At 39.2% G+C, this 18,429-nt stretch overlaps 3 protein-coding genes across 3 annotated transcripts; 1 reads left to right on the top strand and 2 right to left on the bottom strand.

The window, feature by feature from the left end:
• Nucleotides 1–51: 51 nt before the first annotated feature.
• LOC122769579 (ras-related protein Rab-27B-like) lies at nucleotides 52–4,862 on the top strand. Its single transcript, XM_044026213.1, has 6 exons — nucleotides 52–443; nucleotides 2,051–2,223; nucleotides 2,312–2,397; nucleotides 3,048–3,151; nucleotides 3,297–3,420; nucleotides 3,821–4,862. The coding sequence occupies exons 2-6, from the start codon at nucleotides 2,071–2,073 to the stop codon at nucleotides 4,008–4,010; spliced, it is 657 nt and encodes a 218-aa protein (XP_043882148.1). The 5' UTR covers nucleotides 52–443; nucleotides 2,051–2,070; the 3' UTR covers nucleotides 4,011–4,862.
• Nucleotides 4,507–12,662, bottom strand: LOC122769576 (sia-alpha-2,3-Gal-beta-1,4-GlcNAc-R:alpha 2,8-sialyltransferase-like). Its single transcript, XM_044026211.1, has 4 exons — nucleotides 12,222–12,662; nucleotides 11,265–11,387; nucleotides 9,824–10,381; nucleotides 4,507–7,650 (listed from the first exon to the last, which is right to left on the bottom strand). The coding sequence occupies exons 1-4, from the start codon at nucleotides 12,377–12,379 to the stop codon at nucleotides 7,365–7,367; spliced, it is 1,125 nt and encodes a 374-aa protein (XP_043882146.1). The 5' UTR covers nucleotides 12,380–12,662; the 3' UTR covers nucleotides 4,507–7,364.
• A 1,157-nt stretch (nucleotides 12,663–13,819) lies between these two features.
• Nucleotides 13,820–18,172, bottom strand: LOC122769578 (cyclin-G2-like). Its single transcript, XM_044026212.1, has 8 exons — nucleotides 17,966–18,172; nucleotides 17,339–17,462; nucleotides 17,090–17,227; nucleotides 16,655–16,905; nucleotides 16,446–16,524; nucleotides 16,257–16,355; nucleotides 14,833–15,035; nucleotides 13,820–14,612 (listed from the first exon to the last, which is right to left on the bottom strand). Exons 2-8 carry the CDS (start codon nucleotides 17,459–17,461, stop codon nucleotides 14,501–14,503), a joined length of 1,005 nt encoding a protein of 334 aa, XP_043882147.1. The 5' UTR covers nucleotide 17,462; nucleotides 17,966–18,172; the 3' UTR covers nucleotides 13,820–14,500.
• Between the last annotated feature and the right edge of the window lie 257 nt (nucleotides 18,173–18,429).

Genomic DNA, 18,429 nt, shown 5'->3' with positions numbered 1-18,429 from the left:
ATGCAACTGTGTTGCCTGTAAACATGAGTGAAAGTAAATTCTTAAAGCTAAATCTTAATTGAGGACTCCACTGTTTTCATATTGCTTTTAAACAATTTGTGCACCTTATTTGAGAACTTTTGTTTTACATCTGCAGGATTTACTTGCTAAGCCTGTTTGTTGGTTGGATGATTTCCAGTGAAATCCACAGAGACTCTACAATTTTTGAAAGAACCCCTCCCTCCCCTCCCACCCCATGAGAAAATACCAGAAAACACAAGGTCTGTAAGCACAGCCCCACTTGGTTCTCTCTGGTTTCAAACCCCTCCCAAGGATCACATGTGAAGAGGGGAATGTCTCAGGATCTACTATGTACCATCGCATCATGATAGTGATTATTTCAATTAATCGGGACGAGTTGAGCGACCTCTGAATGGGCATTGATATTTGCTGCAGGTTCACAGGTAAGGAAGCCTCATTTACATTTACACTATGTTTTGTTCAGGATATTTTCACTGTTCTGCATCAACTATGTGGTATTGTAGTAAAATCAGCTTGATGATTGAATTTGGAGATGCGTTTCACCAAATATGCTATAGGTTACATGGTTGATTGCTCAGCTTTCCCCCACTTTGCTGCTTGCAAAGAATCCCAATGCTTGCACATGGGAAATGAGTATAAATTTCACTATCACTGCTATGGCTGTAAGACAAATTAAGTCCTTAATGCAAGTTGTATTTTTAAAATATGGAAAATAATGTAGTCTTGTTCACAATTTTCTTAAAATTTTAACCATTTCTTATGTAAATCTGATTCTGATATAACCAAATCTGATTATCATGCTGCCTTAATGGACTTGCACAGTGTAACTGAAGCAGTATACAGACTTGGTCTGACATGGTTGAGTGTTGAGCTGATTACTCACAGTCCTGTAAGTCAAGAAAAGAAGGACTGTCTGCCACACAGGCAAAGTCAAAGAAAACTCTGGAAAATGCATTTGACTGCTCATGTGGAAGCCAGCTCCGGTCATGTGCTTTTTCTCTCTGATCACCACCTAATGACCAGAGAGTTATGACGTCTTGCTATTCATGTGCAGAGCGTCTGCACCCTAAGACTGAAAACTAAAGCTTAGGTGAAAGAATTTCACCTTTATCTCTGTCGTGTATTCAACCAGTAGACAAGGCTGGTTTACTATCAGGCCACTGCGCACGGTCCCAAGACTCACTCTGACCTCAAAGGCCTTTTTTGGGTAATTTGATGAAGGGCAAATTTGTTGAGCTTTGCCCCACTGACGTAGAATATCAACTCTAGCATGCGGCCTTGTTCACGTAGATGGACCAAATTTCATTAAAAAAAAAAAATGTGCATCAGTTTTAATTTAGTTAATTTGTTTTTAAGCTCTGTTTTATCAAATTGCTTTAATTCTTTCCTATTTCAAATAATTACCCAGAAAACATCAGACAAGTTGGCCTTGTGAGATCTGTAATGGCATATTCATGGCACTGAGGGGAAAACAGCATGTGTTTCCTCATAATTGTGTTTCTGCTGCAATGAGTTGTCATGGATGTCCAAATTTGTCAAACCTTGACCGATACTTTGTTGGTCTTTGTAGTTTTCTTGTGCTGAATTATTGACTGAATTACACAAATGATGCAATTACTAATGACCCTCATGTCAAAACCAGACAAAGGCAGATAGATAATGGAAACCATAATTCCCACGGATATTTTACTACTGTCTTCATGGTCAATTGGTTTGACCATGTGATTTGTGATGTTTTATTATACATCCATTGTTTAGTCTAAAGTGTAATAAACTAATGTGCTAATCTTTATTCCCCAAATCTGAAGTTAACGCATTCAACCCGCCATCTATGATCAGAAAAACAAGCAAATGCTCATGTTTTAGGGGCTACTGTAGTAAGTACTGTACAAGTGAGTTTCAGTTTAAAAATGTCAGTCATGACAATTATTGCCATGACAAGTTTGTTTTTGTAAGGTAATAAATGTCCACCTATCATATCTGCATCCATCTAAAGCTCTGTTGTTTTGTGGAAACCGGGGGAGCACAGGTTAAGCTCTCAGCTTCACAATGGCTGACTGGGACTATGACTATCTGATCAAGCTGCTAGCACTCGGAGACTCTGGCGTGGGAAAGACCACCTTCCTCTATAGATACACCGACAGCAAATACAACCGCAAGTTCACATCCACGGTGGGCATCGACTTCAGGGAAAAGAGAGTGGTGGGTGATGACTTGGTATCTTCTGTTGAATATAAACTCACAATTATTTGAGGTGTGGTGGATTTTTATGGTTTGTGGTTTTGTTCAGGTTTACACAGGAACGGGCGCTGATGGGATGACTGAGAGGAACTTCAGAGTCCACCTTCAGCTGTGGGACACTGCAGGACAAGAAAGGTAAATCCAAAGTATATACATTCGAATTATTTTTAACAGGATCTTATATTTAGACATATTTATTTAACATTTTATTGAAAAATAGATCGAAAAAATATGACAGCGTGCAATTCTTTGTCAGTAGACCATCACCCACTGTTTAATTGGGTGTCACTCATCATATCAATGATGTTATTCCAAAAAAATGAGTTATTCCAATGCAAAAGCTAACTGAGATGAACTTTACCAAATTTCATGGCAAACCATACAACAGCTGTTTCAATCACTATTTACACATCAGGCATAATGAACCTGGTAGTTTGTACATATATATATATATTTTTTTTTTAATTGTTTGGTACATCCACATTTTTTGGTGGCAGTAGAACTAGTTTGCGGCCCCTCTTTATAAACTCAAGATAAAGCTAAGACAATACAGACCTCTGATCCATGCATTTGTTTTTCTTCTAATTTTACTACTTTGCATCCTTACAGGTTTACACTGTTTGTGTTTGAACATGAGTATATAAAGTAAATTGAAGACGTAACCAGTAAACCATAATTAGATTAGATAATTGCAATGCTGTCAATACCAGAGTAAAGCAAGATTTAAACCTGTCTATCAGCTGCTGAGATCTTTCAGTCTGGACCAAATGATGGACCTTTTTCAGGTTCCGCAGCCTCACTACAGCTTTCTTCAGAGATGCCATGGGCTTCCTGCTGATGTTTGACTTGACCAATCAGCAAAGTTTCCTCAATGTCAGGAACTGGATGAGTAAGTGTCATCTCAGCAGCCTGCTGCACTTTTAATCTTTTAGATCAGTGTTTTCTCTCCTGCTGCCAAAGGAGTGAGGTGCAACGTCACCCTTAGCTCCTGCACGTCTATGTACACTGAGTGACTTACTCTGTGTTGGGTCCAGGTCAGCTACAAGCCAACGCGTACTGTGATAATCCGGATATTGTGCTGGTGGGAACGAAGGCAGACCTTCGAAATATGAGGGATGTTTACGCCAGACAGGCCAGAGATTTGGCAGATAGATACGGGTGAGGCTCTACATACAAACTCAAATTTGTATTTACAGCAGATCTTCCCAACTTGTGTGTGATGTGCCATGCCACTAAAATCTAGATAATTCTAAATAGCTTTTCTTCATTCTCTGACTGGCATAACAGCTAATTTACATGTGGCATTATATATTACAAATAATCTAAAATGTCATGGATTTTATTTGATGAATGCTCCAGAAATGCTGCTTATATCACCAAGTCACCACAGGGTGGTGCTAGTGAGCTGTTTTCACTTAGTCTGTGCTGATTCCTCTTCTGTACCTCCTTGGATGTGGGCCTCAATGATGTATTGTTATCATTTAAGAAATGAATTGAGGTTTAAATAAGTAAAAAGGAGACAATTCTCCGACCCTAAAAGGTTCTTCCTCTTCCTCAGCATCCCCTACTTTGAAACAAGTGCAGTGACGGGTGCCAATGTGGACGAGGCAGTGGCCACCCTGCTGGACCTGGTGATGAAGAGGATGGAGCACAGCACATACGGAGGCCTGAGCTCTGAACCCAATGGCAAACTGTTTGTTTGTCACAAAGTGGAGGAGGCGCCTGTCAGTAGGAGCTGTGCCTGCTGATTCTGCCCACCGGCAGCTGCTCCTCTTACATCGTAGCTGAAATCAAATAGGCTCAATTCTGGGGAGGCATGGTTCTCGAGATTTGTAAGGTTGTTTTTTACTCGTTGCCTGTTGAGACACAACGATCATGTTATAACAGGGTATCTGCAGGTTTTACAAAGTCTTTACAAAACTGAATTCAGGTTCCACTCCTATAGCCCTAAAACATTATAAGTCTTCATATTTCATTTGCAAAGGTATATAATATAATATAACATATGTATTTTGCTAGCTAAAAACCTAAATTAACTAGAATTATTTAATCATTTTCATAGGATAACTCATAGTAATACATACATTTTCAGACCAGATTACGCAAATACAAAGCCAAATCAAGTCAAAAAAGGATTTGATGTGGTATGTAAAGGGTTGTAAACTTGGTGGACCCTGCAGAAACCCTATTTAACTACACTAAATGGTTTTGACTCACCAGAAAAGAACATCTTAAAATGAGGCATTTCAGAGAAAAATACAGTTTCCTTTTATTTGAGACATTGAGGCATTGATGGAAGGAGTATGCAGGCACATTATGTATTTATTACCATGGAGTATAATCTCAAAACATTTAAGACATTTTACATTTCTCATATGAATGCTTGTTGTTAGACCAACCAAAGTTCTTATAGTCCCTTATATGATTTATACATAAGGACTTTTATACAACATGTACATAAGCAGCCTAGCTTTTCTATGCATTATGGAATTAAGTTGTCATGCAGATCGAACATATGTATCTATGAAAATGTCAACGGGTTTGTCGGGAAACGAGTCATGTGTTGTGCTGCTTTTGAAATAAAGATCATTTACTGTACAGTTTATATCTCTCTGCTTGGTCATTTTAAATGTTACAAACAAACAGCGTTGCTGTTATTCTGACTGGAATCACAATCATCACAAACTGTGTTAGCATCATTGGCATTCTAACGCATTCTACGTACTGATTTGAAAATTAAGAGAAACCTTTTTGGAGGAAAATTCTCAGCATTCACTTTTGCAGCAGAGGACATTCATGACGTTTGGAGTGTTTAAAATTTAAAATGTGACATTTTCCCTCTACTTGATACTAGTTCAAACACATGGTCTTTGGTGTACCTACAAAACATTCCAAATAAAGGGAATAAAATAACTACGACACCAACTAAATGACTTACATTTAGCCATTCGGATGAGACGCAAGTGTCAACTATCTGAAAGTTCATCTTGCCTAAAGAGACAGACAAAAAAGACCTTTGTGTGGGACACGATGGCAAGCAAATGCCTGCCACGCTGAATCTGGATGAGCACGAAAGCACACACACCGACTGAGTGTGAATGACTGCATTTCTCTCTGTATTAACGCTCAGCCTAAGCCAAAATGTGTAACAAGAACGAAGCACATGTTGCAAGGCCATGAGATGATCATGTGGCCAGCTTTTACTGTCCGGTCCTCAACCCCATTAAAATACCCAGTCTGGCATGAAGGGGCGGACTGTTTCTGAGCCTGTGATTATCTACATTTATAGAAAAATAAAGCTTGTTCATTCGTAAAGTTGATCAGTAGAGGTTTGGTCCCATGTAGAGTATCGCAGTAGGTTTGTTTTTTAGGCTTCAAACGTTCATCATACAAAGACACTGGTGATATTTTAATACACCATCGGGAATAGAAACAATAGCAAATAACTCAATTTTTAACCCCAAAACAAGCTTCAAAAAGGTTGTATAAAACTAGCCAAAAAGATTTGTTGGTGCCTCACATGCAATGTCATTTCAGTGGTTCATGCTTCTTCCACAAGATGCAATAAGTGAAAATGCATTCATTTTTACTCTGTCTTATACTGGCATTCTTCTCAAGTCAAAAGCTCAATAATACATAGTGTACTGCTGTCATTGAAATAGTGATAAACTACATCCAAAATGTTGTGTTTCATGACATTTTAAGCCACATTAGCGCGTTGGTTCAGGTCACAGGTCGGCTGCTCTCTCAAACTACACATTCCTCTCATTATTTTTGGTCTGAAATACAAAACTAAGTTGTTACTTCTTTGTCACAATAAAGGCAAATACACGTATCGGTTTGCTTGTGAGAGTTATTTGAGAAAATCTATTCAGTGGCTGGTTTAGGTTAACTTAACGCAAAGCCGGGGACAACGTTGATACCCCCTTTAAAAAGTGTTTTATTTTATGTGTTATTAGTTTCTATGTCTTTAGTTCTTGGTATATAAAACAGTGCCTGCTGTAGGAGAACATTCAGAGATTACACCATCTCTTTATCAAAGCAGTCTAGATCCCAGCTTGACAAACATGTCTAAAAAAAGTGTAAAAATATAATTTTGTGTTTTTAGGACAATTGCAACTAGTCCCTAAAGTCTTGTCACTGTCAAATTTGAGTTGTAAATAGATTTAGTAACATACAAGTTTGACTAACGAGAGAAACTTTATTCAAAAGAATTAGGAATGGATTCATGCATTTAAATGTCCTATTGGCTATGAAGATTGTATAGATCAGTGTGTACGTCCTGATAAATGGCATTGTGGATTCTTCAAAGCTTGTCAATTGTTTTAAAAATCAAAGCTGTGTGATTTCTATGTAACCGCTAGTGTGGCTATCGTTTTGTTGTTTGTTTTTTTTTGGAATGTTGATTATTACTGAAAGAAAATTGGTTTGGAACATCCCAATGTCTACATAGAATATAAGTGTGTGTGTACATGTCTTTCTCGAAAGGATCAATTTCGACCATAGATAAACTTCGGGGATGATAAGGATTAGGTGAAGGGTTTGGCTGAGCGGGATAGGAAATGCATTTTGTCCTCACAAATATAGAACGACAATAATGTGCATGTGTGTTTGTGTGTATTCTTGTAAACAAACACCGTCTTCACACCTTGTTTTGGGGAAAGGGCGTGAAAACAGGAACTGCAGCTCTCTGAGACATTGAATCTGATTACAAAAAACACTGATCTAACTCCTTCCCTGAGATTAGGCAGTGATTTCAGTGTATTGATTTTCAGAATCCGTATAACTGTTGTAAAAGTCGATTAATCAATCAATACAGGCGTGGAAGGTTTGACTGTTTCTGTTTTTACAACTAAACCCCCTACAGACTCCAGTTAAAATAAACATCTGTTTAGTGTGACTTGTTAAGTTACAGCCGTGCAAAAGAGAAGAAAAGGAAGCAAGTGAGCAGCGTCAAAAAAAAAAAAAAGCGTGATGTGAGTGTGTGTTTGTAGAATGCGGGTGTCATAAACACATATCATGCAATGTGGGACTCAACATAGGTTTCGAACTGAGCTGATGTATCTGCGTCATGGCCACTGGAGTCCAACACTATATCATGTCTAAGCAGTGCAGTGTGTTAGACTGAGTTTGGTCACGCCTTCCCTGTGCAACTTGTAGAGCAGCTTGAACTCGCTGGGTAGCTGGTGGGTCTCCTGCCACTTGGTGGTGAATTTGGTCCCTTTCTTGTCATAGTAGTGGTAGGGCAGGTCTTTGCCTGTGTTAGGGTCCCAGCCGAAGGGCCAGAAGCCGTAGAGATGGATCTCGTCACACATGGCGTACGCCAGCGTGTACGTGAGGATTCCAGTGCTGAGACGTTTGGGAGAGAGGTTTTTAGTCTTCCAGTATCTGTAAAGAAATCACCAGTTAGTTTAGTAGTGAGGGGATGTGGAGACCTGCTCACTGTTGTTACATTGCTATCATAGACTATATGACAAAGAATTTGTCTGCAACAAGTGGCAACAATTCATCATATCACCCATAAGAAACTTGTTATGACCACAGGCTCGTGACGGCTTTCTCCTTGTGTGTATGTGTCTGCATGTGAGTGTGAATGACGTGTGTGATCCTGGGAGCTGATTGGTCCTGCACAGGAGGTTCTAGTACAAGAGGCCTGATCATCCCAGCTACAGTGGACTTCCTTGTACCACTCACACCCAGACTGCCAGCAGACATGATGAACTTGTGTTTAAATAAACCTTTAAAATGGTCTGTTTTACTTGTTGCTGGTGGTTTCTTTTGGGAGTTGGGAAGAGGGAGTCTCCTTAGTCTTGCCGTGATCAGGTTTTCCCATAGGCCTGGTCGTAACGTCCATGAGGTGAACTAAGTGTGTTTAGTGTGTACGTTTAGTGGCTTTTTATTTGACTGTGTTAGTGTTGTAGTTATATTTTGAGCAACTGGAAAGGTGTCACAACCCGTGCCACTTTATTATTTTGCCTTTCTTACTTTTTTCTTGAGTTCCTGTTTTGATGTTGAGGTTTTAGAAACAGGAGGTCATAGATGTCACCTGCAACTAGGCTCCTATTAGACGATGCCAGCTGTCAATCACACTGGCGTCCACTCATTTGTGCTTCACTTTATTAACCTTTAATTTATTTTCCTTATAGTGGCAACATAATTTACAAAAGTGACTGTTGTAAAGTAGCGATTGAGACATTAACTCCTCAGGAAAAAGTGTAATGATGGCGGTTAATAGGATTAGTCACATCCTGGAGTCTCTTCAATATCAAATTAAATGTTAGCTTTATGAAAGTTGCATTAGTTTCCTTAGATTAAGTTAATCTGTAAAATTGAGACACCCTGAATGTGAACGTGCAAAACAGAGGAGTAGAACTAAGTGACAGAGGGCTGGGGTGTAATGGAATCGAGCCTTAAGCTTATCACAATGCTGGTGTTATAGTAGCTTTCCAATTTGACATGTATGTGAAATACTGAGAGACTGATCTGATCCTCTGTTTTTAACCGTAACACATGTGATTAATTAATTTAATAGAACAACGACTATCTACAATGGCGCAGTCCTAAAGCAGGTTTCTAACCTTATTCCCAGAACAACATTGTAATGTCTTCTCTCTTTTACCATGTTATGTAATCAAGTAAAACTGCTCTGATCAATATATGTATAATAACAATTCTGTTATGTGTTGTGTTGACATAAAATGGGTGATTTGATTTGTAGTGACAGACACACAGATAACTAGAATCACACTCAGTCAAACAGCTACCTGCACCAAGGCCCACATCAAAATTTAATGTGTTCTTCTTTGGCCATACCCTCCCCACACACACACACACACACAGACACCGTTTTGAGAAACTGCTTTTTTTCCCATAATCGTGCTAACAAACAAACCAAAAGACAGACAATGATGAAAACATGACCTTCCTTAAAGTCATCACTCACTACTCGCAAAGCTGTCGAGGCTGCTTCCCTCCGTCGCGCCGTGTGTCTCCACAGACAAAACTATACTGAGAATCAGGATTAATCAGGATTGTGTGAACTCATTTGACAATTTACACACTACATCTTCGAACACTACAACGTCTTTGTTTATAAATGACGCATGTAAACTACTACAATTGCTAAAGGCTACAGTGTCCTCAAGAATACTGCAGTCACAGCCAATGTGTCCTGTTAAAGAGGAGTTTTTTCTCCTCTCCACTGACACTAAGGGCTTCCTCATTGGATGATGTTCATCCAATGAGGATGAACATTCTCTTTCTCTTTCTCACTCACTCATCTCCTACTGCTTTATCCTCCACATGAGTGTCGCTGGTGCCAATCCCAGCTGACATAGTGTGAAAGGCGGGGTGGACCCTGGACAGGTCGCCAGTCCATCACAGGGTCACATAGAGACAAACAACCATCCACTCTCACACTCACCCCAAATCTGCATGCTTTTGAACTGTGGGAGGAAACCGGTTTCTCTTTCTCTACCTTGAGATAACAGTATATATGTTGAGATTCGGTGCTATACAATTAAATAGTTTTGCTTTTGATCACACAGATCAACTCTCTTACTTGTTGACATCGTGCATGATGTTTCCCGGCCAGGCCAGCTTGACCTTCAGCTGGCCCTTGTGCTCCACAAAGAAGTCCACTAGGGTCCTGGTCACCGTGGCTGAGGTATGCAGGAAAAAGGCAGGGATCCACAGGATGGCTTCCTCCAGCTTCTTCAGGTTGAGGAAAAAATTATTCCTGTCTTGTATGGTGAGTAGGTTGTTGTAGTACCTCTCCAGGATGCTTGGGTTAAAGGTGGTCAGGTTGGTCTTCCTGCCCACATCCTTGGAGTAGACATCTGTGGGGGCAAAGTTGCAGCGAAAGACAAAGTCGGCCTGGTCAATTTCTGGGCCACAGTGGCTGCCTGTCAGGATGCCGCTGTTTCCCACCACAGCACACACACTGTAGTGTTTGTTGCGGATAGGAGAGATGTCTGGGAGCAGGGACTTGAAGTTGTTGCTGATGGAGAAGACATACTTGTGGCTGGAGTAGTCAAAGTGCATCAGCTGTCCAACGCGTACACTGTTCTTTATTAGGGAGAAATTGTTGGCAATGTCGATGTAATTGAAAATGTCTTTCCTGAAAAAAGAAAAACAAACGGTTATAATGTTAAAGGGCAACTATAGTTGCAAACAATCCAACTTCAGCTGTGAAATTTAAACCATTTCTTTATTTAATTTACTAATTTATTATTTTTTTAACACATAAGTAAACAAAATTCTCCCTTTTCTGTGGACAGTGATCTTTTAATTTACGAGTCAACGATGTCCAGCCCCTCCTCTTGTTTTTTTTACAGGCTACTAATAAGATTACAGTAACACTTTAGATTAGGGAACACATATTCACCATTAACTAGGTGCTTACTAACATATATATAAGTAGCATACCAGACCTTTATTAGTAATTATTAAGCACATATTAACACCTTATTCAGGAAAAATCTTAATTCATGTCGTAATAGAGGTAGAATAAGGTTATGTGGAACAAGGTGTTAATACATGCTTAATAAATACTAATAAAGGTCTAGTGTGCTGTTTATGCATGTTAGTGAGCACCTAGTTAATAGTGAATATGGGTTCCCTAATCTAAAGTGTTACCAAGATTTCTAGTAAATATCTGTCTTCTTTTAAAATAACATCTCCTGTCGTATTACTAAAGTACACTGTCATACAGGACCTTGCGATGTAATAGCCCAGAAGTTTTACAATAACCAAGTAAACATTGCTCCAGAACTGTACAGCAGTGGAGCAGTGGGCATCTGCAGATGCTGGGCTGATACATGGTGATTGGATGCGTAGTGAAAGCTGAATTGACTGATGTGACAGGGCAGAAGCTGTTTAAAATCGCACCATGATTCACTGTATCCAGCTTTGGCTGAGCAAACACAACCTGTATTGAAAGCAAGATGAACAATATTCAAGAGTAGAATATTTGATATGAGTTAAGAGTTTGAGTCTCTTGCCTGTGCTGATAAAAAGCAGTCTTGTTAAACTTCCATTTGGACGCTTTTCCTTGAAGCTCTTCGTTTAGGGCGGTGGTTAAAGGGATGAAGGACGGGTCAAGAAAATTCATAGCAAACTGAGACCTGAAAACGACAATAAGTTCCAATTTGAGAAACACACATACTGGATGAACATATGGAAAATAAAATCATCACCATCTATAGTAACAGACTATTAACAAGAGTCAAAAGTAAAATTAGTAGCATCATAGTGTACGGAAAAAAGCTGTGGCAGTTAAAATAATTATCCACCACCAACCGCCATCAAAATCTACTTAAATATTTTCTGTCATTGTTTATAAACACAGGCTACACATGTAAAAATCTAAAATCAAAAGGATCAGTATTAGTATTCACTTCTACTACTTGGGAACAATAACTAATATGACATGTAAAAATGTATGAATTCTAAAAACCAATGGGGAGAAATGTCCTTTCCTTTCACTTAAAGCTGTTTTTGTCCTGACTGAAGATATTGGAATAACATATTTGGCCTATTTGGTCATAACGTACTAAAATAGATGAATTATTGTTTGGAAATATTCAAGTTAAGGACAGGTTCATGAGTACTGCAGTACATGTACTTAGTTACTTTCTATTGTCTGTCTTCTAACTACTGTCTGTTGGGCCTCAGAAACTAGGGATGATGGTGACGATGGTGTCTTCACAATACAGACTCTAACCCTATGAATGAAATGACATCTCTTTCCATAAACCTAGATAATCCATACTAAACAGTGCAGGCCCTACAGGTCCACATCTTCACCAGCAGCACCTTGGACAGCTCAGAAAGCTCGTGGCCACCTTCTTCTTAAGAGAAGTGATGCTGTGATGTGCATCTCAACAACTCCCTGCAAAATTCACTAGGAATACATTAAAAAAAATGAATTAAACAATAACAATAAAATGATCACTCACCGAAATCCTGCATGGAACATAATCCTCGGGCCTCCCATGTAGTATTTGTTGGAGGTGAAGAGGCTGTCTTTTCTCAGAGAGACATAGCTGATGAGCGACAGGATGAGCACAGCGACGGACAGAATGATCAAACCCAGAGCCTTGGCGACGCGGACCATCTTGGGAGCGTTTTCATTCCCTGTATGAAGCTGCAGCAGCGAGGCGTTGGCCTATGTTTTCATCACACAGCTACTGCTACTGCCGATGGTGGTAGTGATGTCTGCCCTCACCAAGACACAGACTGGCGCTCATATGATGGTGAAAAATGGACGACTGGTGGTTTTCGGCTGCATGGTGAGGATGCAGCGGCTCGGCCCTCTCCAATTCCTCCGCCTGCTCAGACCCCAGCCTCCTGACTCTCTCTCCCCCTCTGCTGCTGCTGCTGCCTCTCCACCACTCCTCCTCACGGTACCCCCCCTCCACGCGGTGAGAATCTCATCCTATATTTTATTTATACTGTATATATATATATATATACATATGTACATATGTATATATATATATATATATATATATATATATATATATATATATATATATATATATATATATATATATATATATATATATATATATATATATATATATATATATATATATATATATATATCAGAGTGTATTTAAAGATTTAAAAAATAAATAAATAATATTATATCAGAGTTGTACTGTCCAGGTGCAAGCAACAATTCATTTCACCTAACAATTTATTTTATTTGTTGAATAATTGTTTGTTTTGTCTGTTCAAAGTGCAAGAAAACAGTGAATAGGCCATGAATCCAGTGGTAGCTCAAAGTGCTTTGTTTCTTTGTCTGACCCTCAGTCAGTCAAATGTTCCTGTTGCCTGCCATTCCATAATTACAGAGGAAATGGCCCCCTGAAAAAGCTTTACGACCATCCTCGCGCTCTGCTGCCTGACAATCAATTCATTTAATCTCCAGAGAGAGTGGCAGTTATTCAGAGGAGCCCATGGCTGCTGACTGTCATCTTTGTTAACTGAGCTCATGTTTTCTGTTCTGCTGTCAGCGGAATTATTTAAAAAACAAAAAAACAACTACTGAGTGAACGGCGGTTTTGTCTTTGTGTGTTTGCCTTGCGATAGACTGGTGACCTGTCCATGGTGTACCACATCCTGCATTTCAGGACAAGAACCTGAACCCTAAGTCCATGGAATTCTCTGCTGACCTTAGTGATAAAGCAGAACATTTAAAATAAATACATCAATTAAACAATTCATAAATGGCAGATATTTGATTGGTTTATTCCAAAACTTTTCACATTGAATCCAAGTAAAACATTCAAAAACATTTTTTTTTATCTTCTGTTTTACATGTTATGTACATTTTTTTAAACTTTTTTTTTTTAGCTTATCTTGGTAAATATGGACATTCATTCATAAGCACATATTTCAATGTTTCCATGCATATAGAGTCAGTTATTTTAACACTGAAATGTCATATGTCACATTAGTATTGTGTATATAAATGCATGTAAATAAACCCTTTCAGATTATGTTATAGTATGTATATTGGCAGTGAGTATAAAAGACGTTTTTTTTAAAAAAAATGACTGGTGATGTGCTAGTGTGAAAGCTAGTATTTAACGGTCATGAATGACATCTTTCCTCTTTGTGCTTCACTTTTTTCCCAGAATGTGTCGAGTCTGGACACAAACAAACTTAAGATGTGTTGACATTAAGCTGCCAAGATATTGCACATTTCCATTTTGCATTATTTGGATACGCTCTTTCATAAAAACAAACAAACAAACAAAAGAAATTCAACTAAATCTAGACAACCTTCCACACATATTTCATATATGACAAATGAAAGTAACAACTTGACATCAGCAACGATTCAGGTCATGAGCTGCCTTCGAATAGAATCTGTGAGCTTGTGGTCATGTTGTGGGAAGGTGTGCGTGCTTCGTATTCAGGTGGTTAAGTCGTGAGACTACCGGCTAGAAGGCAATGTCTAATAGCCACAGAGGAAAAATTGTGGAAAAAAATCAATATGACTATAATAGTACAATATTTTCCTTTAAACAGAAAATCCAATAAAACAAAGACCTTTCATGGCCTCTGCCATTATGAAAACTGGTGACAATCATGTCACATATCGTGAAAATTCAGAGCTATGATGTTGTTCAATGTCATTGAGCATTCTTTTAGACCAGGTACACACAACCACATTTGAAGGCAGCAACAAACACATCACACACCAGCACTACTGCACACTAAGGACTCATTTTCTACATTTGGGAAAGTTGGAGGGGAAGAAGGCTCCTTCGCCATCACTTCCTGGAGAGCCACAGGGGCTGTCTTCTCCACAGCTCATGTCCCCGCAGGAGTCCTCACTACAAGAGGAAGAGGACAATCAGACTCAATCACACATACACGTACAGAGTAAATACACACACTGACCACCCTGTTCATTTTAATCTTGACTATATTAGTATTAAATATCTTTGATATTCTGATAACAAGAAACCGAAAACAAAATTAGACCTGCAATTAGAACCTTTCCCTAATTGTGAAAAGTTGGAGACAATATAAAGAAAAAACTGCACTATTTACCATTCACTCTCATCCCAGCCTCCCTCAGGAATAGTTGGCAGACCAGGCACACTGAAGTGATTGGCCTGCAGATTCTGGGCCGTTCTCCTCGACACAATCCAAACCAGCTTTTTGTTGTCTGGTTTGTTACATTCGCTTGAATGGTACTCACTCATGCACTCGGCAACAAGTTCTTTCCAGTGGTGCAACTCACTGTCATTGATCTATGGAGACAACAAACAGAAAACATTTGAGAAGAAGCAGATTTAAACAGTCCCAAGATATGCCGTAATCAATAAAGTGTTGCTGTTGATCACAGACGACGTGTGCATGTGGTCAGGCAACTGACATGCCACATTACATAACCTAAACCCAAATATTTCTGATAGAAAACAGAGACATCTTATAAATGCTACAACCAGAGAAGTAAACAAGAAGAGCGATATCAAACACATATGAGACTCAAATTCTAAAATCATGAAATCTGATAATTGTGAACACCCAAGCCTAGAGAAACATAAAATGTCTTGATGGTTATTTATCAAAAATATTAAAATCTTGTAAAATCTGTTTGAAAGAGTACATTTTACAACAGATCCTTTAGAGATTAATTTAAATATTTAATTTTAGTTAAAAGCTGTTGGAGCCTCCTTCTGTTGTCAGTGATTTCCCGTTCAGGGAGTGGTTACTCCATCCTATTCTACTGAGTGCTGTTTGTCATCATTAAAATTGTTAAAACAGTAATGAAAACAGTGACATTTCTGGAGTACTAGGGTGGTGACGGCGGCGTGGGGAGGGTTTATGTGTGTGAATTTATTAAAAAGAATGACAGGTCATTATAAATTTGTTCAAACTCAAATTTATTTTTCAATGAAGTCCTACTTGATACCACTTTATTGTCCGAAACAATACTAATACTAATATCACTGAATTCCCTGGGCTCTCTCGTCACTGAGCTTTGATACACAAGCCTCAGTGTAATGATGTATGTATATGTATGTTGTGTACTATGTGGACTGTTCCACTGCACTTTTCTTCTGTGTCCTTTTTGTGTCCCTCAATGTTCTGCACATTGCCCTTGAATTGCCCCTCTGGGATAAATTAAGTTTTCTGAATCAGATTTTTATTCCTTCCAACACCAACGTTGGTCCAGTACAGACTTTTACCTCTTTCATACTGCGTAGCTATTAATAAGACATTTGTGTTACATGCATTTTCCACTTAGCTGTTACCAACAATTTAACAAACATAATGCTCCAACTGCATGGCAAATATGTGCAGCTTACTCACATACTGGTCTCTTTAAACCATGTTGCCTGTGTTTAATAAAACATTACCTCATATTCTAGGTTTACAGATCATATCAGGTTTTACTTTTTTCTTTATCCTATATTTCCAGAGCTTTTAGTATCCTACATATCCTAACAGCCGTACACCTCTTCTACCTTCAGATGTCTTTGGAATTGCTGGACAATCTTCAGTGGGGTGATGGGTCGCAGGACTTCAAACTCCTGAGCAATGAGCGAGAGTGCCAGCACAGATGGCTGTGAAAGGAAACAGTTGACTAATAAGCATCGAGGCACAAAGGGAATGCTTCTATGCGAAGAAATGTATCATCGGGGAGCGAGTCTTACTTTTGCTTTCGAGAAAACAAGCCGGCATAAACAGGCTTTTAGCTGGGCTTCCAGTCTCCCAATGCTTGGAATCTCCTCCCTTAAAATATAGGGGGAATCCTTAAGTGATCCTCCAGTACAAACCCTCTGAAGCAGAATCTATTTGACCAACTCCAGGCAAACTGAAATAATGCATAAGCAATAACAACAAAGTAGTAAGTGAATATTACCTTCCAGCCGACAGGGATGTGAAGGCTGAGTAGTAGAGGTGAAGAAAGGTGAAGGCTGTCACTGCTTTGGTCTCCACACGGAGCTTCTCTGAGATGATCTTCTCCATACGACACAGGTCTGACACCGTGAACTTGCTTTGGCTGATGCGAATAAGTTCATGCATGGGTGAGACATTGCTCTCTTGCTCGACCATTTTGGAAGCAATGTGAAGACAGCAGACTCCAATACAGGGCAAATGTTTGGGCTGCACCTACCACAATAAACACAGCAGTGATAAGTGTGACTCAATGCCTCATGATTCAAGGTCAAGCAACGTTGTTGTCACATTGGTGATGGGAACGTGATACACAGCATGCGTAGTTGCACTCAAGGTTTACAAGGCAAAGCAATAACAAAAAGCAATTTAACACTTAAATATATTGTTACAGTCTAACCTTCATAATGGCGAGGAATCTGTCAAGCAAACTGACTGCTTGGACAAAAGTTTGGGCGCTGTATCCAAAGAAGCTGGTCAGGCCCCACAGTTCCTCCACTTTGTTGTCTCTGCATTTTGCAGATACTCCACCATGGTTCTGAAAATGGAGCATTGCTTAAATGATCTCATATCAGCAAGTGGATATAGCACACATTTTTAAAGCAAACCTTAAGACAGACAAAAATGGAAAAGTGGGTCAGTGGGTTACCTCTGTAGATGCAGACTCCATCAGTTTCAGCCCTGTCACTCTGGGTGCAAAGTTGTACTCTTTTGCACAACATGACTTCAGCTCTTTCAAGAGCAAGCTGTCAATAGCTTGATGGTCCCTCATCCTGAAAAACAACATATTTCAATGGTTACACACAGCAATCCAGGGTATAATCCATAAGAAATACTGCGTCCCTGCCTTATAAATATGGTCTTCTAAATACGCCCACTGGGTGTCACGTTTAGTTAGATCACCTCCAAACCACGCCCCCCTGAGAACTCATTCTCGACAACAAATATAAATTATAATATATATATATATAATGATAAAGAGCATTTGAGTAAATATGATGAAAAAACACAGTTTAACATAAACACCATCCAATATAATGTTGACAACACGGTATCTATGCATGTATGCTGAAAAACAGAATGTGGGTCAACTAATCACTCATGGCAGAGGAAACTGAAACACATTTCAGATTTGGTGAAATTTTTAGCCACATATATAATCTTCATAATTAATCCAGCTGTAAAAAATCGGGCAGAATGACCAAAAGCTGGAGGATTGATCAAAACAAATCGATGCTGGCTATCATAGCTAGCCTGCTAACGTAAATCAACAAACCTTGTCGGGCAGCAGCGGACGTGCAGGACAAAATAGAGCGCTGCAAATTATTTTCACTTCTCAGTTCTCCATGTTTCAATTTAATTCTAGTCGATGAGTATGACTAGAAGTGGGGATGCTAAAAAAAAACTATATCTTCCCGGCTGAAAAACAAGGGGGTCCGCCCTGGATAATCAAACAACCGTTAACTCTATTGTACACTACATTAACCGTCATGCACTATGGGAAACGCCCTCTGGAGACCAGCTGCATTACACCGAAATCCATAAAACACATACTAGTAGACTGCATTACGTATAAAAAGGTAAGGAAGGGAGGAAAAATATAGTATATCGACTCAACGAGGGAACATAGTAGTAGTAGTAGTAGTAATACATTACTACTAGTAATGTTTTTATTACTAGTCAAAATCCCGGCTTCAGTCCAGTAGGTGGCGGTAATAGTCATGCCTAGTTGCAAACCGC

Source organism: Solea senegalensis, linkage group LG5 (genome assembly GCF_019176455.1).
Source record: "Solea senegalensis isolate Sse05_10M linkage group LG5, IFAPA_SoseM_1, whole genome shotgun sequence".
Classification (NCBI taxonomy): domain Eukaryota; kingdom Metazoa; phylum Chordata; class Actinopteri; order Pleuronectiformes; family Soleidae; genus Solea; species Solea senegalensis.
Note: the sequence above shows the minus strand (reverse complement) of the source record. Positions and strands in the feature narration are given on the sequence as shown.